At 34.1% G+C, this 26461-nt stretch overlaps 1 protein-coding gene across 1 annotated transcript; it reads right to left on the bottom strand.

Moving 5' to 3' along the window:
• Window positions 1-706: 706 nt before the first annotated feature.
• Window positions 707-26224, bottom strand: LOC142640975 (callose synthase 7-like). The gene is given in 42 exon segments (XM_075815321.1): window positions 707-1259; window positions 3116-3301; window positions 3632-3682; window positions 3761-4558; window positions 4996-5225; window positions 5300-5412; window positions 7654-7737; window positions 7891-8009; window positions 8093-8215; window positions 10277-10388; window positions 10482-10668; window positions 10797-10865; window positions 10960-11091; window positions 11176-11285; window positions 11710-11861; window positions 11951-12050; window positions 12159-12256; window positions 12388-12511; window positions 12611-12774; window positions 12860-12941; window positions 13032-13126; window positions 13359-13463; window positions 13708-13794; window positions 13912-13961; window positions 14053-14134; window positions 16828-16888; window positions 17060-17112; window positions 17237-17568; window positions 17791-17908; window positions 17994-18116; window positions 18355-18442; window positions 18526-18602; window positions 18683-18817; window positions 22760-22883; window positions 23007-23098; window positions 23231-23317; window positions 24422-24583; window positions 24705-24815; window positions 24924-25011; window positions 25121-25233; window positions 25833-25933; window positions 26020-26224. Coding segments are annotated over 42 exon segments (5757 nt in total). The 3' UTR covers window positions 707-1025.
• Window positions 26225-26461: the final 237 nt, after the last annotated feature.

Below are 26461 nucleotides of genomic sequence, written 5' to 3'. Positions count from 1 at the left end.
ACCATAAATAAATGGTAAAAGTTAAATAAAATAAATAGGTAACTCGTGTAGGACCCATAAATAGTAAGAAAAATGAGCAAAAGTTTAATAAAATAAGTAGATAATTCACATGAGAATACTACGTAAAATCCAACTTCTCTTTTCTCATTCACTCGATGAAATCCACCAAACGAGGACCAAATGTCGCTCGCCAAACAGATCCTTTTACCTTTGAGTTTTCTCTCAAACAACAGTTTCAGTGCCATTAATCAGCCCTAAAACTCACTCAATAAAAGAAGGTCACCACTAGCTACAACACCCATGTCGCTGCAAGAAGCAGAACATCCCAGCGCCACCATGAAACATCATTGGATGTGAACCCACCCACAAACTCACGTGGATCATTCATTAAACCTCTAACAGCGAGATCCAGCAACCTCCACTCCACTCCACTCTATTCCATGATCTCTTTGAGAGTGAGTTGCCAAGCCCATCCTTACCTTGGGTCTTAATTTCAGGACTTTAGTTAAGGCTCTATTTGGTTCTCACATCATGAGATAACTCATAACTCATAACTCATATCTCAATTTTTATAATTTATAAGTAGGTCATGTTAACCAGTGCCATTAGGGAATCACAGTGTGCTGCCACATCTCCTTGTGCTTTGAATTAATTAAGATGTAAAGCTACCCCATGACAGCTTGTATGCTAAGGATCTAGCTTCAATTAAATTACAGCAATCATTAATATGAGTGTAATAAGAGAACAAATCCATTAATGAATTAAGATACATTGAATTCCTTGTAACGAAATTTATACCTAAAATGAATACATAATTGAAAAGTCAAGTAAAACGAAGAGAAACTGACAACATCAAACTTGGTTCGAGTAAAGATACATAGGATAGGAATGTATGGTAACATTTCTTCTTGAAGAAAAATTTTTTTTGCTAGAGTAATTTTCAAGGAAAGAATATTACAAAAATCACCAAATGTCATATATGGTAACATTTGGACTGAGTATCAGTAAGGGAAATGCAAAAATCTTCAAGCTGCTTTTTCCTTCCTTCCAGCAAGAATCATTGAAATCTGGAGGCCTCTACTAAATGCTTGATTGAAGAGAAGGCGTGTTTGGAACTCCGATACAAATGGGAACCAAGACAAAATGGCTGTCGGCATGAAGATTATCAGCCCCATCATGTACTCGTATCCTCTCCCTAGTTCCTTTATCGAGTCCCAAACTTTTAACCACTTCAAGAATGGCCTGCATGCTTGCCCAATCTTGGATATACAAGATTAGGACAATGATTTAGTAAATCACAATTAATCAGTAGACATATGTCCGTGTCCAACCTAACTATCTTTCCAATAAATAAGTCATTAAAGATCCTGAGCTGATAAAAGAAATGGTCATGTAGTTTCAGAAAGAACCAACTTTGAAAATGTGACAATTACTAACACTTTGTTGCAGTACAAACAGGAAATTGCAACTTCAACAAATTCAAAATCTAAGTCTAGTATTTTAGGAATTGTGGAACTTGCAAAGTAGGGTTGAATTCTCAACTTAGGAACCAGCATGAAAATATCACATAAATAATAGTAAATGAGTGGTGAAATAGAATCTTGGGCCAGAAAAAAATGATAACTTTCTTGGCCATGGCAATACATGAAAGAAAAAAAGTAGCATATGTTGTCATTAATGGATTATTCATAATAATTCTAAAAAAATAATTCGGACTTTTGCAACATTTAATTGTAATCTTTTCTTGAAAAGGAGTTCAAATACACTTTGGTGGTGTGGGATAAGGCTTGATTATCCATTGCTCAAGGCGGTTTGGGCATTAGGAAGATAGGGAGCTTTAATCAAGCCTTACAGAGAAAATGTTATGGCTCTTTGGAATGAACATATGCAACTATGGCATCAAGTGATAGCTTCAAAGTATGGGGTGGAAGGGGGTGGCATTTGAAACCAAGTAGAGGGACTCATGGCTGCCGCCTTTGGTGGAGTATTAGAGTGGGCTGGGATAGATTCTTCCAGCATGTAGCATCTGAGTTCGGAAATGGTACATGAGTAAGGTTTCAGCACGATCAATGGAGTGAACACCATTCTCTTAAGGTACCCTGATGTGTATGCATGCTATGCTGATAGAGATGCCTCAGTTTTGCATGTTTGGATAGCCATTCGTATGGAGGGATCAATGTTGGAATGGGTAATTTTACAGACTTTGTGATTGGGAGTTTAATTTGGTGAATTCCTTTCTGGCACTTATTTACACACAGGTGCCTAGGGGAGAGGTGTGTGATAGGTTGAGATGGCATTTACATGGGAGTGGAAAATTTAATGTTCGTTCTTATTATAAGGGTATCCGAGGTACCATTGCTATTATACTCACTTGGAAGAGTATTTGGTGTGCCAGGGCCCTAAAGAGGGTGGAGAAAGATTGTTACCTATGATAACCTTATCAACACGGGTTTCTCTTTAGTTGGTTGGTATTGTATGAGTCAGTATAGTGAGGAAATGGTGGGCCATTTGTTGCTCCATTGTGATGTTGCATATGCTTTTGAAGTGTAGGTTTTAGGGTGTTGCTGAAGATGATAACAGGCCGGTGTTTGGTGGAGAAATTGGTTTTGTGAAGCACCCTTTGGCTGATTGGAATCTTACTCTGCTATGTTTGATGTGGATGGTGTGGAAGGAGCATAATAGCCACACATTTGGGGATAAAGAAAGACTACTGGATCAATTGGAATCCTTGTTCATTCGAACTTTGTTTGATTGGTCTCGCACATGGGATTTTAAAAATTGTAACTTTATTCTTGAGTTCCAAGACTCACTTTGTTTTTATGTATACTTCTTTGTAATTTCTTTTAGCTACTCTATGTTCACCAATGTGAACATCAAGTAATCTCCTCTCTTAATAAGACACCACTACTTAGGAAGAAAAAAAAAAGGTCATTTTGAATAATATGCCAGTACAACAATGTTTGAAAATGGAACTAGTTTGGCTATAATTCTCTGCTAAATTAAGCTATTTTCAACAAGACAGTATGTTTTTAAGACACACATGGCATGGTTAACCTGAAGTTCACAAGATACTATGTTCTTTCTACTTTAAGAATAGGAAGAATTTTAAACTTACAAGGAGAAGGGCCCATCCCGTGGGTGTGAAGGCAAGGATAGCAGCAAATAAATCTGATATAGTGAGCCCACATACAACAAATAAGACAGTCATGACTGACATGAAGCCAAGGAACAGGAGTGCTTTGAGAATCCTGAACATGAGTTGAAAGTCGGTACCAAATCTTCGCCTACCCATTGATACCATCTGACAGCAACATGGGAATAATAAAACAGAAAAATAACAGATGAATGAATATGTTTGTTCAAGATGAAATGAAATAAATAGAACACGCAAGAAGAAGGAAAAGTTGCACATGTTGTAACTGTAACCCGCTTTTCTTTCCCTTTAATCAGTAACTCCGTTTTTAACAATAACCGGGTTAACAGAAGTCTAAACAACTCCTTTTAAGGTACTTTGAGACACATTTAATTCACATATTGTGCATTATTTAGAACATTCACTAATGCTAGAACATTTTCATTTAAGCTTACTTGGGATATATTAAATTCATATCAGTAAGTTCCATTTGCATACCTTTAAGACGATAAGAACAGTTGCCATAACTAACCAAGAAAGTCCATAAACCTACAAAGAAATTAAGTTAGTACCATACATCTAAGCAGACATTGGTAGTCCACAAATATCGAAATTAAGAAATTTTACCAGCAAGCTCTTGCTGCGGTGAGCTATATCAAGGTGGTAGACAATTCCATACTGATAAACAAAGAAGCGAAATGCAAGTATTATCTCAAGTATTCTCCCCCTGATGTTTGTGTATTTGAGGTGTTCCTGTTCTTCATCCCACCACGATTCCCAACTTTTGTCAGGTGAAATCCCAATACCACCACGATTTCCCATCCACCTCTTCCAATCTGTCCAATCATCTACTGTCTTTTGCCAGTCAAAACCAGATGGATTGAACACAAAAGGAGCAAACAACCAAGAGGCAACAAGAAACCACATAGAGAAAGTGATGAACAAAAAAAGATTTGAACTGCGATATGATTCTCCATAAACTTGATATACGATCAATAGAATAAACAGCTCTAACCCCTTCACAAAATGACTTCGTGAGTACAGCCTGTAGTTATCAGCAAATTTTGCATGAAAAACAACAAATCCTCGGCCAACAGCTTGATATTTAGAAACTCCATGCAAGATTGTTCTTCCATAATAATGTGCTTTTGTTCCAAGCTGGAATGTAAAGAATACAGAGGCCAGCTGTAGCTGCATGATGATAAAATCGCCAAGGGCAGTGCGAAATCCTTTTTCCAGGCCAATTTCCATAACCATGGGCAGTACCAGCAATAAGCCCAATTGGAAAACAGACTGGGTGGCCAGAGCCTGTTCAAGGGCCTTGCTCTGTTGTATGATTGGATTTTCAAGGATCTCTCTCTCCACTCCACTCATAACCATGTACAAACGTCCATATAAAAATACATATACAGTAAGCACGGTCACCTGAAACAACAAAATGTCCAAATCAAGCCATAAAAGAATGTTTCTAAATAATAAAAATAGGTTTTTGTGGAAAAACAATTATCTATGGAATGGTAAGTAAGACAACAAACACATTTAGCCAAAAAAGAAAGAAAGAAAGAAAGACAATAAACACATAAATATTCGTTGGAGGACTCAAGTTGCAGTTGTAATATATATCAAGTTTTTACAGGCCAATTTTTTTAAAAAAAAAATATTATTGTTATATTAGAATCTTAGAAGGTAATTCTTTAAAGAATGTAATCATCTTAATTGAAAAAATCGAACCCTTTGACCATAAGTAACCTGGTGACAAAATTTGCAAGTACATTATACTCAAGTGTTAGTTAGCATTGTTTCAAAATATATTGGCATTCTAAAAAGAGATTATGTAAAGGGAATTAGTTTGCTTAACATACCATACTACTAAAATAGAAACCCACTGTTGTGAAGTAGAATGACAACATCCTATAGAAGTCAAATTGAATTCCAAGACGATAAACATCACGGCTAAGTGTCTGCTCTCCATTTCCATTTGCAACTTTAGCCTCAAAAAGGGATATTTGATTCATCCCCACATCACGGCCCTTGCCTACTTGGATATACTCATGATGTGTTATAAATCCCCCACGCATAGTTGAATTGTATCCTGAAGAGATCAGTCCAAGTTAAGTGACCAGATAATAACAAGTACTCAGTCATCTTCTGATGAAGCAAAATTACCTGCAAATATATCCTCGCTTAAATTAATTATTTTTGAAGCTTTACTTATGCCACCCCTTGTTATGTGGAAGATTCTGTCAAATATATCAGGATGACCATAATGGAACCGGACCCTGCAGAGTAAGGATGGAATTTAATAGGCAAATAGTAACATCCAGAAATAATTCAGCTAGCACTACACCTGAGTAAGCAATGATTTATGTATTTTGAACATTCGAAGATATTTTTTATGGTTGTATATAAATTAGAGAAATGATAAAATATAGTTATCAAGATCAAAGAATTATAAGGTACAGAAGCACATATGTGTTATCAAGATAAAAGATACCAATATATTTCGATCATTATGCAGTGTAAAGATGCCTCATGGAAGTTGATTAAGTCCATTGTATTTCTGATATAATTAAGTTAATTAAATGTATTCTTCTTGTCCGTCTAAACAAGGACATTTGAGATAGGAGATAGGTGATGGGGGATACAAAATGCTCATGAGAAAGCAAGCTTAAAAACCAAGTAATCTCAAAATTAGCTTAATTTTGATGAGGCCTAATTAGAAACATCTGTAGGCTATCCTGATTACTACAAAGTCCTATTTTTCAATTTTGTTCGAGTTTTTGTTGTTATTGTTAAATTTCGTTGATGTTAACCTAAGCTGTTTTTCTTTTTCAACTTTGGTAATTCCTCATTCTCCACAAATCTCAGGATTTGGCCAGTGAATGTTATGTCCTTTCCTTTTGGCTGCTCTTCTTGGCTTGGATGTGATTGATGTATCTCCAGCATGCCTACTCGCACCGGATCATGGTTAGAATCAAGAAGGCCGTTGAGTGTCTTGGTGAAACCCTGCCCTTACAATTCTTTGCCCTCTGGAATGATCATCGATCCTCAATTCCTCACCACTCCAAACTCCATGATTGATAAAAGCCTATCCCTTTAGCATCACCTTGACACCCTCCATACATGACTTAATAAACTGTTGATCCAGTGGTTGCGAGAATATCTCCACCAGCATTGAGTGAAGTGACAAAGCTCCTTCCTTCCCTAGCAGCACGTTGTGCATGCAGTTCTTTCCCCTCTTAAAGATCCACAGCCCATATGTTCTTCCACCCTCCTCCAATATGAACTTGAACAATTTTGACTCAATATAGAACAAATTCGATCCTTCAAATGAGCCTTAATCCATCATAAATATGTGTTTGAGTTAAGAGATCTATGGCTAATTCGAGGTAGCTGAGCGTTGTCTATGTTGACTCCTACATTTAGGAATATGTAAAGAAAGTGAGCCACTAAGATAAATAGTTGGATCCAAACCCATTGGTTTAAACTTTTTAGCTGGAGTAGTGTCCAAAAATGTATAACAAAAGACTCTTAGTAAACTCCCTAGGTGTCTCTCTCCCTCAACAAAATGGAATCACAGCTAATGGTTCAACTTCTGATTAAACAAATGTCTTGGTATTGATGCATTTGGTAGGCTTAGTTGAGAATATGAGAAGAATTGCGCTTGATGCCCTGCATTTGGTGCAATTCATATGCGCATGACACTCAGGGAATTGTGAAGGACTCACACATGAGGGGAGTTAGGTCAATTTGGTAGAGAGTGATGCAGCTCTATTAAGTGCCTAAGTGTCTACCTAATGTAGCAGCCTGTCCTTGCCTTGGCTAATTGTGTTAGTTTTGATAATCAGCTTTAGTTATGTGATATGTAAGCGGATATGATAAGCTAGGGTTTGTATTGTAACTGAGTCTTGATTGAAACAGCAAGTTAGATAGAAGATAGGGCAGTTGTAAGTTCATTACCTTATTGGTTAATTAGAGACTTAGCCAATCACATGACTGCTTTTGTAACTAGCTAACTAACTCAAACAGCTTGCTTATGTACCATATAAATAAGCAAGGCTGCCCTTGGGATATACTAGTTGAATTTGTGAATGAATAAATCCTATACCCAAGAGGTATTCTTTCCAAGAGTGTCTGTTGAAAAGCTAACCGAACCTTTCATTCTCTAAGTAACTTAGCATTCCAAACAGCAAACAATCATCAAATACCTTCCACCAAGAGTCACATAGGGGTAGATTTCTTGTGAGTGCATGTGTGAACGTTGAGTCGTACATTGAGAAATAAGTAAAGAAAGTGAGTAAATGATACAAATAATTGAGCCCAAACCAATTGGCTTAACATTTGGGTTAGAGTGAATGAGTGATGTCCCAACATATACATCAAAGGGTTCTTGGTGGACTCCCTTGGAGTCTCTCTCTCCAACAAGTAATTTAAAGATCAAGTCAAATGCAAATACTATTGATAAATTCATATAAAATCACATAAGCACTCAGTCAATTTCCTGAAAACTTAAGACTTACCTGAGAGGATTTGCCAAAATTCGCTGCCCAATAGTTACAAAACTAGTCTCCTGATTGGACATGAACCATGCAAGTGACGAAACACTGCAAAAAAAAAGGGTGGGGGGGGGGAATGAAGATGAGCATATATACTAATAAAAAAAATCTCAATGTTACCCTGCAGAATGAATTTCTGCATTGCCATTACCACTCATTAAGATCCAGTCTATAATTAAACATATAATAATAAAGGCTGACCTTCCAGTGAATATATGCTCCCTTAGTCCCAATATTGTGGGTTTCCGTTGGCTACGCCCTTTTTTTAAGAATTCTTCTAACACATTTCTCATTTTGAAAGCTTCTTCAAAGTAATTATCCTGGGGGAAAAAAAAGACACGGTAAGAAAACACAGTAGGTCACCTTTATAATGTAATATCAAATAGCGGAGATGGGAAGCTACCTGATTCATGTCTATCGTTTGCAAGGCTTCTCCTCGAGTAAAGATGATGGCATGATTTTGATTTTCAGGTTTCCCTTCACCAACATCTATTGGACGACCTGGAAGCTTGATGCGGTATATTTCCTATCAAGGTTAGAAAGAGCATATTTATTAGTAAAACATAGTTGCATTATTTAAAATTCAGAATGCAGTGGATGGAGTTGAAATGAACATACAACTTTTTAGCATTAGAAAAAAACATATATCTACAATTGAATATTAATTGGATATTCGAGAAGCATGATATCAATTAGTTCCTTTCTCACAAAAGTAAACATTAAAAGTACTACATAGAAAGAATATATAAATCATATACTGACTTGTTGTGTTTGGCTAGGATCATTTGCTGTTTGCTTATTTTTTTAAAGGTGAGACAAGAAGTAGCCAACTTAAAGTCACTTTTCTTCTGACCTTTAAGCAAATAAGAAAGCAGCAATAAGCTAGCCACACACACAAGGCTTACTGTACAGGAGCCTAGCCCAAATGAAATAAACAAATGGCTCTAACTAAGCTCAGGAGAAAACGAATATACAAAACAAAACTAGGCTGAATAACAAAACAAATGTATCATAACAGCTGCACCAAATAAAGAAAATGTCTTACTAGTATAAATATTTTTCTTTAGGTAAAGTTGTAATAGAGCCAGCCCTTTACCTCCCTCATGGTTATCATCTGGAACATATGATCCTACTTTGTCCATACGCATTAGAATCATTGGAAGAGCAACATTGGGGAAGGATCAGTGGGATCGCACCAATCTTACCATCTAAGCATTTATGGGCTTTTTTTTCTCCAAGTTAAACAAATATTAGACTATGGTGACTGGGTTTGAACTATTAACGAAATTTGACCTAAGAACAATTCAATAAACATTTCTTAACTTTACCTATGGTTTTCTTCTTGAGATTCTTCTACCTTTTCTTTTCTTTTTTCTTTTTTTAAATAAATTCATTTTCACTTTTCCAAACCATAGCAGGATTTTGTAAATGGGTTTGACCAAAACTCTTTAATTCAGAGTTGATTTTTTTGTGGGTTGGGATAATTCTATGTTTATATCTAAGTGCATATAGAATATAAACTATTTTCATATGGTTCTATGAGTTTTTTACTTTTCTGTAATAGGTTTCTAAAGTTATCTTCTTCATGGTGACAATACAAAGTTTAATAGAAATGTGATCAAGAAAGAAAGATATAGGTGATCACAAATTTGATTATGCTGCTATTTTCCCACTAATTTTTTTGTGTTCTTTTTTCCTTATAAATTTTAGTTTAAGCTATTTCAATCAAAATTTTCTGGTAAATGTTTTTTGGAAACCTAAAGAGTGTAGTTAACTTTAATTCTTTTAGATATTAGCTTATTTTGGAGTTGCAACTTGGATCTTGGAAAGCATTTTCCTTTACTTATGTATTTGTAGTTTGGTACGTAGTTCCTAACTAAAATTTTTTTTTGGAGAATTTTTGTTTTTTTAAAAGAATATTACTCTAGTTATAGAAATGTAGTCCTACATAAAATAAAAAATTACACTAAATTAAATTTTGACTTTTATGAAGGACAATTTTAATGATTATTTAACATACACAATCATTACTAATGTTCTTTTGTCTTTAGTTTTGATGAAAACTAGGATCATATGATCCTCAATTCAATTCTACGATCAGATCTATAAAGTCCTTCCATTGAACCTAAGTAGGATCTTGATTTTAACAACATTGTGCAAAGGCATGAAGTTGGAAATTATAAAATATATCAAGGCCTTACAAACAACTCTATCCCTAAATAAGAGACAAATAAGAATAACACATGCCATTGATAAGGAATGAATGACAAACAAATCAGCCAAACAATCATATACACAAGGAATTTACTAACTAATTCATATGCTACAATAACAGTACCCAATTAATCTGAGATTCAATGAACATAGACTTTAATTTGCTTCATTTCAATTGGATTATTGGTATAACACATTCTAAGTAGTTTTTTTTTTTTAAGTGGAGATTACTTGTTTATATGCCCAATATCACATGCAGCTTGAACAAATGATGAAATGATAAGCCTAGTAGGGGTAACCACTTAAACTTAATGCCTTCAGCCAACAAACAAAATATAAAGACATCAAAAATAAATAAATTATTCTTGCATACCTCATCTAACTTCTCCCCACCCTTGACAAGAACAGAGTAATAAAACTTCTGAGATTTTCCTTGTATAGTCTCCTCCCTTTCATCTATGTAAGCAACACGTAGAGATGGATTCCTAAAAAGAATTTAAATATTTCAAAGATGTCATTCACGTTTTGGATCTCTTTGGAGAACTATCAATGTTTAATGAATTGTAACAGTGACTCACGTCAACATCAGATTCAGAATATTAATGTAACAACTTCTGTCTCTAGCATCATCAGATTTTTTCTGATTTCCATAAACCTGGCAAGAAACAACATATGTGAACTTCAAATCAGCCAAGGCTTGTGCACGATCTTGAAAAACCTTATGATCCTCAAATATCTCAAAGTTCCGATAGCCACCAAGAATAGCTGCAAAGAAAACAATGAATAGATCATTAAAAATGTCTTGTAATAGCATCAACTTTTAAAATGTTGGAATCAAAAGTTGAATGAATTAGTTTACAATTAAATATGTATCTGTGACAGAAAACACTGACCTTCATCATCAGCAAATTCTAGGAAGCATTGAAGTTCTAGAGCATGCTTATAGTACATCATCCCTCTCACTAGCACAAACACATTGATAGAGGTGCGGAGTATAAGTTGGATTCATATACAATTATGGTTAAGGACAGACCACAAAATTCATCATTATCAAACCTGTTCTAGCAAGTGTCTGCCCCCTGTAAGATACCCAGTGACGAATGAACTCCATCTTTTCTTTCTCACGATTCTCCTCTTTGGATTCTTTTATAACATCTTTTATGCGTTCTAGGAAATTGGTCCATTCATCTAGTTTGTGACCAGATAGGCAGTTCTAAGTTCACAGCTGTCATATAATAAAAAGTATAACATAGCAATGAAATTGAAACTAACCAGGATATATTTTTTGAAGGTAGAACAAAGTTGATATCCCATCCTCATTTTCCTTTTTTAGTTCATCTTCAGAATAAAGTACATCTTCTTTGAAATATGGAGTTAAAACACTAGGCCATAAATCAGAAAAAAAGAAGAAGAAAAGAAATGTCATTGGAATAATAGTTTGAGAATAGTTGGTAATCTACTAGCTGATCTCCACACAAAAATTTGTAGATAAGGGCATGCAAGAATTCGTATGCTATCAAGTAATGAAGCAGAAGAGTAAATCGTGAAGTACTGAAAAAAAAAAAAAAAACCAAATCTAGAATTCAATAAAAACATATTAGCACGAGAACCATATTAATCCTTCAATTTATAACAAGCTGCAGTAATTAGTCACAAATGATTTAGGAGTTAGTTTTTGGCATCATACCATATTCTTTCCATATTAGAAACAATGATTTTTTTTAATAAAATTGTTTGTATTCTTTCCTTTTAAATTCCAATTTTTTTTTCTGACAATTTTTTTTGTTTTTGTTTTTAGTGACTAACCTAAAGGACAGCATGTTTTGGACTTTGGGAGCTTTTGGCATATTCATAAATAGGGAGTTGGCAAAGAAGGTAATACGTCGGCGAGCCTCCAAGTTCTGAGGCACATTTATGGCAGACTCCTTGACTGTCAAAAGCAAATGAAGCCTAACAACCTATAGAGAAACATAAGAGATAAATAACAAAGAAGACCTTAGATAAAATAGTAAACATTTTTAATTGCAAGTGTGAGTGCAAGGACTACCTTCTCCGTCCATGATTTGTTTAAGGTCAGTTGGAAGGCTAGCCTTTCAAACCTTTGCTCTGTCTTACCATCTTGAGTATGGTGAACGCCTTCAAGGAATCTAAAATGGAACAGAAAATCCAACAGTATACCGGAGTCATGAAGGTTCATTCTAAAGTTAAAAAACAAAAATTATGTCTCCACTAAGTATACGTTTCTCACTACTTACTCATGACCATCAACCATAATATCCTGTGTAATAATCTCCATAATGTCCTGGAGGACATTGATTATTTGAGGCTCAGAAAAATTTTCACTTTCTGCTAGCTGTCAATTTACAAACATAATTAGCAAGAAAGTAAGAATTAACGAGTACAATGTCCATACTATGTCAATCAGTTCAATGATGAAGTTTTCAACAATTAAAACAATAGGGAAACATAAAGGATGAATGTTACCAAGAGCTTTAGAAATTTCTTCAACTTCTCACTGAATTGAGGCAGTTCGCTCATCTTGAAACGATTTATGAATCTGTTATGCTCTATACTCTGTTCTACTTCATAACATATATTCCTTAGAATCCTGATTCACAAGAAAAATTAAGCCATCGTGAGTCTTGCAAGGTCGCCTCTAAGATTATTTAGACTATTCAAGCTGGTAATGCAAATGATTCTGACTTACAGCCTATCTAATTCATCTTCCAGAAGGGCATATATAATATCTCTGAGTGTCTCATAGCATTCAATAACTGCTGAATGCATATAATCATCACTTGTAATCTTCTTAAACAAATCATCATCGTCCTTCCCTTTAAAATCTTTTGCCATGTCTAATGCTATAGGAATCTACCACATGAGAAAAAAGGGTGTAAATAACAAAAATCTTGTGTTCAATATTAAAATTAACACAAGTAACATGAAAAGAATATACCTTACTAGCAAGCAAAAAAGGAGGCCACTGGACAACAGATACATCACTTGAAGAATATGGAACAAGCAACAAGTCTCTGTCCCTGAATGATTAAAAGTCAAATAAAACAATTAGAGATATAATATGATTCATATGATATATAATGAATTACTGGGAAAGCAGCAATCAGAACCTATTGCTGATAAGGTCTTCCCTTCGCATTGAATATATGAATTCATTCCACACTTGAGAAAACTTGGCAAAGGTCTTCCGGTCAAGGTGTCCCTCCTGCCATGGCAAAGTTTAGAATGCAGTAAAAGACAATGAAGATGAAAGACACCAAGTCAAACATATGAAGATTAGTCAACACACCCGCATAAATTTCCAGATCACATAGGTGTGAAGCTTTATTTGTATTCGGTAAAAAAAAAAAAATTATATTTCAAACATAATTTAGTGAAGTTTCAAATGCTAAAGAACTTTGAGCAAACATTACAAGATTGATTAAAGTTGAAATTACCTTGTGTTCCCTTTTGGAGTCCTCTTTTGCTAGTGGCGCAAGACGATTTTCGAAAGCTGAAAGCACAGCTTCAAATCTGGATCGCAACATCCCAAGTGTCCGTATCTAACAAACATCCAATGATATAAAGTAATATTCAGGAAGAGAACCATTATTACGAATGTGAAGCCAAATGACAAGGTTCTCATTCGATGGGCATCAGAGCATTGATTTATCAGAGAAACGGGCTGAGTTCCGTTCCCTTTAGCTTTCAGGACCATAGGACACAAACATCTTGAGTTCTGTTCCCTTTCTTTTTTTTTTTTTTTTTTAATTTATCAGAGAAAAGGGAAAAAAAAATTCCACTGACCTCGCCCAAATGGCTGAAGGCTCCATGAATTCCACCAAACAGAGTAGAATATATGGCATACCATATTTGTGCATCCATAAAATAGACCTATATGGTGAAACAACTTAAAGTAATGGCATATACAGTATTATAATGTAAAGAACAAAGATACAGCATACTGACTTAAAATTTATTTCAAGGAGAGTTTTTCTTGGATCCACCTACCAGGACAATTGGAGCCCATATTGCAATAACAACGCCCATATTATGTGTAACTACAGCACAGTTTCAGATTGTGACTTAGCACAGTCTACAACTTCAAATATAAAGAAACTAGGAAGTGCAATAAGAAAGTTATTATGTTACCATTTGGAAAGAACTCATGCCACTGATAGTTATCGATTGGAATCTCCATTATCAACTTTGTTGGTCCAACTAGTGGCAATATCTATTGACAGAGCATATAAAGGGATCTTAAACAACCTGAATTCCACATATTCTCGAAGAATCAAACTAGGTCCCATATAATGGAACAGCATTTTAAAAGATTAACAGTAAAGGAATCTAATTATTAAACCCTGATTTGTATAGAATTAGCTGCATTAGTTCATCATTTCATCATCCAGTAGTCAATAGAAGTAAAGAAGGTTTAATCGTATATTAAATGTACATATACAACTTCTCCCATTTCATGATTAAAAGAACTAATTTCTTGTTATAATATTATTAGCCTCCAAGTGGAAGTCAATCTTCAGAATCTTTTCTTTTATTTTAAAATATTGAAAAAAAAAAGGATTAAAGTACACTTTTGGGGGGTTGTTTTCATTTTGGTACTTTATGCTTCAAAATTATCATTTTGGCTTTTCCAGTTTCATTCCGTTTTCATATTTTCCTTGCCATCCATTTCCATTTGTAATCTAGTGATACTTGGCATTGTATGAGTGATGTGTCTTAATGGATAACCCTTATCTGGCACTAATAGTTACATTACCAACATAAATGAATGGTAGGGCCACTGTATAAACAAAATCAAACATGAGGGCAATATGAAAAATTTTGAAATGCAAAAATGACGAAAGTAAAAACAGCCCCGAACTATAAGGATCAAAAGTGTTGTTTAGTCTTCTATCATTAACACATGTTTCATATGAATTTGCAGAAACCACACATTTTTACTTAAAAGTCATTTTTTAAGTGGTAACAAATATTTTTTTTGGATAAATAAGGACCTATATGTATAAAAAAACTGCTTTATGCAAAGGAGCACAAATTAAGACCAATAACAAAAATTTAACATGTAATACATTATGTGATGCAGTTCACTTCTAAAGCTAGCCGTTACTAGTGCTTATGTTGTATGATAAGTAGTTCCTTTTTATATTTAATGGCCTTTATCACTTGTAACAGAAAGTTAGTTAGCTAATAAGTTGTTAGTGATAAGTGCAGTAGCTTATTAGTTAGTTAGAGAAGTTTTTTAGGCTTTGGCCAATCACATAGCAGCCACATGGTGGGTTCTTGTAACTAACTCAGTAGCTTGCTTATATAACTATAAATAATCAAGGCTGCCCACATTGTAACTAGTTGAATTTGAATCCAAGAAATCTCTGCCTATGAGGTATTATTCCAAGAGTGTGTCTTTTGAAGAATTACTTCATTTTTTCTTTTCTCTAAGCAGCTTAGCTTTCTAAAACATCTTTCTTTACACCATTTTTTTCCTCCATCATTATGTGCCCTTAGGTGTATACACTAGTAGATCTCTATTGGGAAAAAATGACAGTAGAAAAAAAGTAGAGAAAATGAAAGATAAAAGAGAAAAAGAAAAGGCAAAAAAATGGAACGAAAAGCTTTATTCCGATACACAAATGAGGACATGTGATGCTGTGTCCAATCTCTCTCACTAGTTCTTATGGTTAGAAGTTACGTGATGTTCTCTGCATATCTTGCCCCTTGTTTTTTCCCATTATACCATCCGTTTCTATTGAAAGTTATGAAAAAAAGTAGGTAAACCAGTTTATTCTCATTCTAATGCTCCATTTGTTTGGAAAAAAAAAAAAAATAGTTTCCTGAGGACGAAAACATTTTCTAGAAAAAAGATTTGTTGTCCTCTATTTGGTTGCAACTTTGAAAATGATCTTGAAAACATTTTTATGTTGTTTGTGACATAGGACGAATTGGGGAATTTGTCTAGGTCTGTTTGTGGTGAATAAAGGTTAATTTAAAAACAGGGTTAAAGGTGGTTTGATGAGTTATTTGATGGCTATTTGATAGAATAAAGTATGTAGGAAATTAGGGTTTTGACAGGTAAAAGAAAGGGCTTGAGGAATTTGTCTATGTGTGGTTGTGGATTTGTGATGGGTTAAGATTTAGAAGAGTTTTTAGAAATAGATTTAGAATTTTTGAAGAAAGGGTTAAAAAATGTGGTTTGATGAGTTATTTGATGGCAATTTAGTAAAAGAAAGTATGGTGGAATTTAGGGTTTTGATAGGTAAAAGAAAGGGATTGATTTGGATTGTGAGGAAGAAGAAAAAGAGAGATCGTTATGGTGATTAGGGACTGTATGAACGCTACCTTAAGAAAGAGAGAGAAGAACCCACAAAGACCAATGTGTCTCTCTACTCTTAACACTCAATAACTTTATTATTCAACTCTAACTTTTTTGTGTACAATAAAACACTTAAATAGAACCTACTTTTAACTTCTCATGGTAGAACTAGGACTTCTCATTGGGCTGGGTTGACACTAATGTGTTTGAATGGGTTTTGATATTGGGCCTAGAGAAGATTGAGGCTTTTAACAAAGTCTCTTTGATCAACCCAACATGTTCCCTGGAGGTCAATGACCAAGAATCGATTGAAATTATTAGGTATTCTCAGAGTAGTACGGAGATGCAATTCTATGTCTTCTCATATTCACAGTTGACCTTATTATGAATTTAATTTAGTAGGATTCACCATAAATGTGAATCAAATGAGCAATCAATAACACAAATTTACATTTAAGTTTGCATGTGTGTATTCTACATGCAAGCATGTATTCATATGAGTATTTGTGTTCACATATATGCATTTGAACTAATATTAAAACCAAGATAGAATCCCTAAGGACATTGAATCAAACAACAAATATTTAAGGAATATTCACCTCCACATAGTAGCTGAATGCAAGTTTGCTGATTAACAGCATAATCCAAAACAGTGTATACCTAAGTATAAGAAGATGGAATTCTATTAATTGAAAAGGCCACCTCCAAATCAAAGCAGAAATCATAGACCAGATTTTAAAGGAATAGCACAAAATTGGGAAAGAAAAGCTCCTTTGAACTAATCCAGGGAGAAAAGAAAAAAGAAAAAAGAAAAAAAATCTTTTTCCTTACTTCAGCAAAGAGAACATATCCTCATGCATGCCCCTTCCTATGTAAAGTTTTGGCTGCAAAAAAATCAAAATAGGCAAAAGAATACTCAAAAGAGAGATTGAAAGGGGGGAAAAAAGGAGGGAGCAACAAGAAGAAGAAAAAGCAGAAAACATAAGTGACAATGTCAGACATGCTTGCCTGAGCCCACCACATAATAAGAGTGAGAATTCGCCAGTTTGAACGCTCCATGTGTCTCCGTAAAGGTGGAAGGAAAAACAGTATAGCAGAGAGGATATTGGGTATCAAATAAAGTGCAACAGCATATCCATAAAATAAATGGTTCCTCCAATCCCCAGCCCAGCTACTGAAAAATTTCACCAATCCTGTTGGGTTCTGCGCAGAACTGAAATAACCAATTGGCAGAACCAAAGCCCATGCAGCTGCTACTGCAAACTTCAGAAGGTATTGTAGTATTTGGCTGAATTTCAAACTCTTCCAGGCATTCCAACTAAGAATTATATCCAGACTGGCTGCAGAGCAGATACAGAGAAGATGAGAGAGCACCATGAAACCCCAGTCAAACCCCTAGAATGACATTCAAACAGGATATAGATGCTATTTTAAAACTAACTGCTGCACAATAACCAATACAACAGTTTCAAATAGTTATAAAAATATAAGACCTCTATTTTGTGAACGTCCACCCAAAGTGCCACCAAAGAATTAGTTACATGGAGAAATAACACCAGTACCTTGGAAAAGATTAAGAAAAGCAGAAGTAATGAAGATGCTCAAAACAATTCTAAAGACATCTGCATCGAAAAAAGCAGCAAGGGATCCAGACGGACTCCATGCAACAACTAACATTGCCTGAAAATCAGAACTAATTCAGATGAGTAAATTCCAACCAGAGAAGAGTCAACAAGTAAGAAAACCTTTTTAAATAATAAGCTACCTGGAAAGCCAATATAAAAAATATCCACATTCGATTAAAACTTCTGTAAAGGTGCAAAAATGTGCGGACTTCAACGAAATTTGTTTTAGGCTTTCGCTTTCCAGCACCAGCTTGATTAACTCTCTGCCAAATACAAATGAACTATGACAATATTCTTTTAGAAAAAGCCTACGCTACACACATGTATGCAAATCTATGTTGTATGTGTAAAGACTTGCATGCACACAATAATGTCCAACTCATTAAAATAAGACAAGAATGAAAATAATTATTTCATAAAATAACATAAAATATACAAAAACATGACTTAATTACAAGTTATTAACTAATTTAAAATAATTAAAATAAAAAAGATAAGTACCACATTTCCAGTTTGCACACTATCTGAATGAATGAAAAAATCTGCTTTGGGGTTCATTGGCCACCCTAGCTTTAAACACCTATCAGACCTAGAGAAAAGGAATATGTTATTTTTCAGCTATTTAGTATCTGTTAGAAGTAAGAAACAGAATTAAATATTCAAGAAACTCACCAGAAGTACTCATTTAAATCATCATAATTTCTCCATCCTGAATGGCTTGCCTTGCCTCCTTTGTTTCTCTTAACTTCCTTTTGCATTGAATGGAAGTCAAATTTCAGATTGAAACATGTAGCAAAAACTAATTCAGGCAGTACAAGATCATAATTACCTTGAGCAAGACCTGGTAGATAGGGGTTATAACTTCCCTCAAAAAAGATTCTTCATCACGAGCTGCTTCTTGATATGTTTCTCCACTAACAGGGTGGAGATTGCTAAATAATACCCCATGTACCTCGTGTGCCATCTTATGCAATTAGAAAAACAAGAGTTATTTTAACATACGAAATGTTTTTGAATCAAATAAAATTATGATAAAATCATAGGTATAAGATAATTACTTTATATTACATAAAGTTGTCTATATTCTTAAAAGAAGACGGATTAGTGGATAATTTATATACTCAACCCAGAAAATAAATTGGTATCTAGAAAAGAAGAGTAATTTAATTGTTTTTACTAAGTATGTAGTTTAATAAACATATTTGTTGGGAGATTGTAAATAATATTATGATGCTATTTACAATATCCAACCAAATCAAAAGCAAAAAAAATTGCTCTATTTTTGCTGTAACATCATCTAATTGTAGATTTGCAATTTCAATTGTCAAATAAGTGTGAATTTAAATAAACATATTGAATTTTTTAGGTTAAGTGCACCATAATCTCTCTCTCTCTCTCTCTCTCTCTCTCTCTCTCTCTCTCTCTCTCTCTCTCTCTCTCTCTCTCTCTCTCTCTCTCTCTCTCTCTCTCTCTCTCAATAGTCATACTAATCACACTTGCACAATACCTCAAAAGGGAACAATGATCTCATGCAATTCAAATCTACACAATCTTGATATGGTATCAAAATTTCCTCCTCTCAAATCCTTAATGCCCTTATCAAGGGAACTTGCCTTGTGTTGCAGTAACTACAACTTGTATGATATTCTTAGGTTGACTCTGATACCATTTGTATTAATCTAACGACATACTAACCACATTTTTCGATACACCAAAAAAAATATACACAAATGGGACTCCCCATACCCATTTATAAAACTCTAATCAACTTAGTATGTGCCTGATATAGGACTCCACAAACACCCATGCAATGGCCTCACACACAAAATCCTAATGGATACCTCTCTCTCTCTCTCTTTCTCTCTCTATGAAGAACATAATCATCAATGTTAAACACAATCATCAATGCTATATGGTGAAAGATTTCCAGCACTCAAAGTTGCTAGTTGGTAGTCTTAATTTATATAAAGTTGATATTAGTAATTTATTAGAGAAAGAGTTTTAGTTATTATCTCCTTTATTGAATGATAAGAAACAAGTTTTGTTAAAACTTACTTTAGCAATTTCTTGTAAACTTAATGTACTTTGTACAATATCATTAACCAAAATTTTCTCACTCATTATCTACCTTCCACACTTAACTAGTCAGTGTTTTTGTTCTTTTGAGGTTCATTTACTTGGGTTTAATGCATGGTTTGAACTCATTTGGTTTTAAGGACTATGTTAAGTTTTAGAAGGTTTTTACCTATAAAAGTGATTGCAGTTTTCTCAATAACTATCCTAAGGTAATGAAATTCCTTGTCTGATAAGTTCCAAACTACATAAAAGGTATAACAATATGGGCATTGTCGTAGAAGGAGACTTGGTGATATAGACATGTCTGTGATATAAACAAATTTTTTATATATATTTTTGATGCAGATATAGTTTTGTTTAATTTATTTCTTAAGTTGAATAATAAATCAATAAAAATAAATTATCAACAATTAGCACCATAAAATATAAAAAAGGAATATCCAATTAGAGAAAGAAAATGAAAAAGAGTGAATGAGTGATGCTGTTTCAAATTTCATCATATAGCTTTACAAATTGATATCTTCACTTTCAAATTAAAAAAAAAAAGAAATTAAAATTTTATTTATTATATTGTTGATACTAACAATGTCAATTTGTAAATCAGTACCGAATTTTGTAGGCAAACTAGACAATGTACTCTTAAGTAATGTCAATCTACCACCCTTTGATAAATATAGCTTCTTTCACCCAGCCAACTTCCGCTCATTTTTTTCTAGAATAGGATTCCAAATTAAAAGTGATTTATGAGAAGCCCCCAACAACATTCCAAGATAAGTCATAGGCAAAGTCCCCATCCTACAGCCCAAAATCTCTGCCCCCAATCGAATTTTTTTGTGTTGGGTTTTTACTTAAGCAACAAAATTGGATATTAACGGAATTTCAAATTTTGATTCTCTTTATTTTTCTTTTCTTTTTTATCTTATTTGTTTTAGAGGAAAATAAAGGACTTCAAATTCTAGGCCACACAGTAGGGTGGCATTAGAGTAGAGTACTCTACAATCCACATTCATTTATTAACTTCCGTAACATTTATTTTTCTTATCTTTTCTTAGCAGCCAAACTAGTCATAAATGAAAACCAAAAATGAAATCCCTAGTCTCACAATCACATTAACAAATTTGAATCAAACAAAACATGCACAGTGAATCAAATCTTTCAGAATTTTCTTTTTTCGCTTCTTAGTTCAATTTAAGTGTGATTTGAGTTCGTTAGATTTGGTTGAGAGAAAACAGTTTTGAGAGTGTGATTTTTGCATTTTGAATTTAAGAACAACAAACAGGGCCTAAACTCAAAACTTAGCATAACAAAAAGACCTTATGAACTTAACTATTCCCTGAGATTGGCTTTGGGCCCTTCTTGCACAACTTAGGTGGAGGGTAAAGAGAGCCTCCTTCTAGGGCCCAAGTTGTTAGTGAGATTCTAGACTCCTTCAAGTAATTGGTATTTCTTGTTTAGAACTGATAAATTATTACATGTCCAAAAACTTAAGTTATTAGGAAAGGGTGAATTCACCCATTTGACTATTATTCTAACACTTCCACCCACAAGTAAGAACTCCCCCTTAATAAGTGAAGTTGTTAGAAATGGTGAATTCACCAATTTTACTATTATTCTAACACTTCCCCTCATGAGTGAGCACTCCCCCTTAATAAGTGAGGCTCAACATGTAAGATGTTTAACTGTTTAAATGGGAGGTAGAGCGTGACTTTAGGTAGGATAGAATGAATGAAAAGAATTCATGTGGCTGACCCACTCTAATCTACAGATGATCCATAGCTGACTTCAAATTTTGAGATTAAGGCTTTGTTGTTGTTGTAAATGGGAGGTAAAGCAAACAAAGATTTTGAACTTAAGACCGCCTACTTTGATGCCATAATAAATACAATTGTCCAAAAAAAAAAGAGAGTGATTTATCATGGTATTAGACAAGGTAGTGCTAAATTCAAACCTTGTCTCCACTCTATTTCCCATTTATTAAAAAAATCTTATAAATCCCACATGTCAAACCCAACCGCTTAAAGGGAAAAATGATCCCACACGTTAAGGGGAGTATTCGAATAATATTTAAATGATTCAATTCTTTCCTTCCTAATAGTTTTAAGGTTTTAAGTGTTAATAATAAATTTTAAATAAATAAATAAATATGACAAAAACAGTTCTAGGTGATTGGGACAAGACAAGAACCCTATAGCTTAACCGGCATTTCTTGATATTTCCAACAAAAACGTCCAGAGCTCAAATCCTCCCTCCCCCAACTATCGAATTATCCACAAATAAAAGGTGTTTGGGACAAGCATAAATGCTTGATTTGTGCTGCAGCTCCTGTTGGATGTACGGACCTTGGTGCAAAACCAAGTTCCTTTCTGTCTTCTATCTCTCTCCATACTTTCTACATGTCGTGTTTTATCCTCCCATAAGTATTCCCGTCCCAAATACAACCAAAAACCTAATTTTAGTCGCCTGTGAAAGTTACCTAACCTGGAATCCTCAATTAGCCAGGGAAACTATCTACCTGGTAGTTTAGTGCTGATTTTAAAAAAGCTCATGCAACAGATTAGTATCAGAGGATATGTTCTAAGTTCTATGTCAATCTCTAATGATTTGAATGCATAAGGATAAAGATAATATAATAAGTTGATTTATATAGAGCTAAGCAATGGCAAGAACAGAGATAAATCTCACGATTAAAAGAATAAATAATTTAAAAAAATCTAAGGATTCACGATAACATTAAAGATAGTAATAATAGAAGCTTTGTTAGTCAGCTAGTGCAATTAAAGAAAAAATATGATAGCATAATGGGAAGTGTATACTTGAATAAGAAACATACATTATGGAAGATGAAGCAAAGGCATTCAGGCATGAATCGGACATTTGAAGCTTCACCCCATATGAGAAGATAAAGTGCAATATAAATAAGGTCTACTTGCTTTGTGTCACAACCTCGAGGAGTCCTGTAAAGTGCACACAGGAAAAAAAATGTGTAAGTGCTAATGTGGTAAATATCGTTTGGTACCAAGTCTAATAGAATTGTAACTTTTTAGGCTTATGATCTGGACAGCAAAAAAATCACTTACTTATTATATTTTTCAACGCGCAAATAATGACACCACGAAGTGTAATTCTTTAAAATCTTATTCTTCAACTTCTGTACAGTGACATTATCCAGCTGCAATAAGCTTCTTATCAATCTTTAATATATAATCACATAAAGATGAAACTTAAGGAAGTTACTGACAAATAGAGAGAAATGAAAATCAAATAACAGGCATTCCACCGCAAATAGTAATTATGATTTTACCCCAGTATGATCACTTTCCTTCTTCCCTATGTGCATATTGGCAAGGAGCAATATTAGATGTTCCCTCTGGTTTGCTACATTCCCTTTCTTCATGCCCCAAAAAGATCCAAAAAAAAAACAAAAACTAGTCAGCTGTACTGATATTTCGCACATAAATATTTCATATGAACGAATAATATAACTAGTAGCACAATAGAATGAAGGATCATTGCTAAAGTCACCCTCACAGGTATAAGATCCCAGATTTTACACAAAGAAGGAATTAAAGTAAACAGTATAGGTTCCTCAGATATAAGTCCTTAGCAATGGAAAACATTAAAAGTTCATTTGTGTCAGTGTGTGTGTGTGTGCCCACACTCTTACACTCTTGAGAGAAAACCCTTCACATTGCAAGGATTTGAAGAAAATAACAATTTACTAGTTGTATTTCATATTTCCTTTAAAAGAAATATCATTTTAGTGGAAACAAATTAAAAAACACTTGTGGGACTTCAAGTCAAAATCCTTGAAAAATGCAAAAAGAAACCCTTGAACTGCTTGGTTAGTTTCTGGATTTAGTTAACAGAATGCATTACATTCTATAAAAGGTTAGAAGGGACAATTGAGAGGCAGGTCATGTTTTAGTGTTAAATCTAGACCCTTCTTAAGTCTATCTTTGAGTGTGCTGTAATCTGTGACAGCAGACATTAAATCAAGATTCTTTTGCTTTTTTCATTGTTCTCTCAATACTTTTCACAACATGTAATAATATACATTGTTTGCCAAGATAACTAAGTTTCTTTTAAGAGACCTTAACATAATCCTACAAGAGGGTCATTAGGACAAGCAAAAAGTACAATTTCTCCACCACACAATTTCCCTGTTATTCAGCCTCTCTAATAGCTTCTTTATTAGTTTAAAATAATAACAATAATATGTTTAAAATAATAACAATAATATATATATATGTATATGTATGTATGTGTGTGTGTGTGTGTGTGTTAATGAAGAAGTTGTGGTCCAGTGGTATAAGCTGCACCTCCATTGAGGGAAATCCAAAAACCTGGATTACAAATTCTTTTTAGCAACTTAAATCTGTTGCAATGGAAGCCTACACAATGGGCCATGCTTAGGGTAGGCTTACCAGCCTATGATAACTAAAAAGTAGATATGAAATAAAATTTAAAAGGAGACATTCAAGACACGTCTTACCTGAAATCCAAAGATTGATGAAAGCCAACCAAGTATGTCATTGATAGATTTAACCCTCTCTGTTGACATTACTGGACTGTCATCAGGGCCACCGTGAGTCATACGGATTCTAGGCATTGGAAGCTTGTCCACATTACGTAGTGCATTAAGTGCTGCTTTGATCTATATCATTATTTAAAAATCAGAAGGAAGAAAGATAACTAAGGTGAAATTGAAGGATTAGTTAGAACTGGTCTAATGAACACAAAAATAACCAAGATTACATAAACTGAATTTTAACAACCTCAGGAAATTCCATAATTGCTGGTTTAACCCCAACTGCATACAGTGGAAGAATGTTATAGTGTTCACACTGTTCCTTCTTCTTCTCGACATCTTTGGCATATCTTTCTGTCTGTGATGACAAAATGAATTGAAGATCAATCAATATTTTCAGTATTTTCCACACCAAATGGGTACTAAAAGAATTCCTGTCAGGAAACCAAAATTAGATAAACAAAACCTTTTCATCTGTTTTTCTAGCAGGTACAACTGTCTTCAGCACCTCATACAATACAGATGCAATCTGAAAAATCTTAGCCATCTCCTCACTTCATCAGTGGAAAAAATAAAATTATAAAAAAGAATAATAATATTTGAATAATGTGGTTACAAAAATTTAGGCATGTCAACAGTTCAAACTTCAAAGTCAAGCCTCACGGTTTTTTTTTATATTCCCCGTCTATGATATTTTCCCCATAGAATCTCTGGTAAAACAACTGAATTTCTTTTGGATCGTTGCTTGCAAGGATACACTTTGTTTCTTCTTCTTCCTGCAAAGGAGATTTTGAAAGATTAAAAATAATTTTCATTCACACTTAGAACCTGTGAAATAAAATATGGAGTTTAGTCTTCACAGTCATAAAGTTTAATATTTTAAAAGTTGTGACGAGACTATAATTATTTTTCAAATTTCAATTGAAGTCAATTTTCATTTTAAAAATTGCACGCTTATAACCTTTTTCATAAAAGTTAACTGTGTAAATAACATCAGATATGGTATTCAAGCTAGATTAAGGCATGAACAAAACAAACACAAAGAGTTGCAACTTCTTACATTATAAACTATATGCAATAAGAGAGATATGGACAATTATGCAATAAGATGTTGAGATTAACAATAATAAGAACAACGCGACTAAAAAAGTAACTGCCGATTAACTTTTATGAATATCCTGCAGCTATTATTAAATTTAAAAAGGTATTACAGCATGGAGGCTAAGATGAGAATTCAATTTTATATGTCTGTAGTAGTAGTAGTAGTCACAGAACAGTATTACAGTAACAACTAATAACACTCTCTCCTATTATATTATATTATGTGTCATGAAACGAGAGGAAATTGGAATGAAATAGAATTATAGAGAAGTACTATTTCAAGTCTGTGAATGAGATATGTCTTGAATTGGTGAACACCGTGTCCAGTTGAATTTGGATCCATGTAATGCGTCTTCTCAAACGCATGGAATCGGCCTAATTGAACAAACAAAAAAATCATAATATATTTTGAAGAAATTAAAGGCAATTAATTAAGAAAGAAAGGAATGGCGGTTAGTTACAGAGATAAGCGACTCAGGGATTCAATTGCTGGATCTCATTGGCGACGTGGAGAACAGGGATGATAGGGGTGAGGGAGGAGGGGATGAGCTCACTGTCGATCACTTTCTCATCATTGTTTTGGTGATCCACCATAGGCGTCAGTGCCTGTGTATAACTTTGAGATAACAGCAGCTTCAATTTCGAACCCCTGCACGTACTCGCCATCTCTCAATCCAATCAATTTGGTTTTTTCTCCAATTTCGATCTTCTTCTTCTTCTTCTTCTTCGAGTTGAGAGAGAAAAAAAAAGTGAGAGAGAAAGAGAGAGAGGGTTGTAATGTAAAGCTCGGTGTGCTGATCATATTGGGGTATTAAAGAGAGGTAATTTGGGAGAAGAGTGGGGCAAGGGATTTCTCTGGATGGAAGAAACGAATTAAAGTAAACACATTTGTTGGATTTTTGC

The sequence above is a fragment of the Castanea sativa genome, chromosome 6, assembly GCF_040712315.1.
Source record: "Castanea sativa cultivar Marrone di Chiusa Pesio chromosome 6, ASM4071231v1".
NCBI classification, from domain to species: Eukaryota; Viridiplantae; Streptophyta; class Magnoliopsida; order Fagales; family Fagaceae; genus Castanea; species Castanea sativa.
Note: the sequence above shows the minus strand (reverse complement) of the source record. Positions and strands in the feature narration are given on the sequence as shown.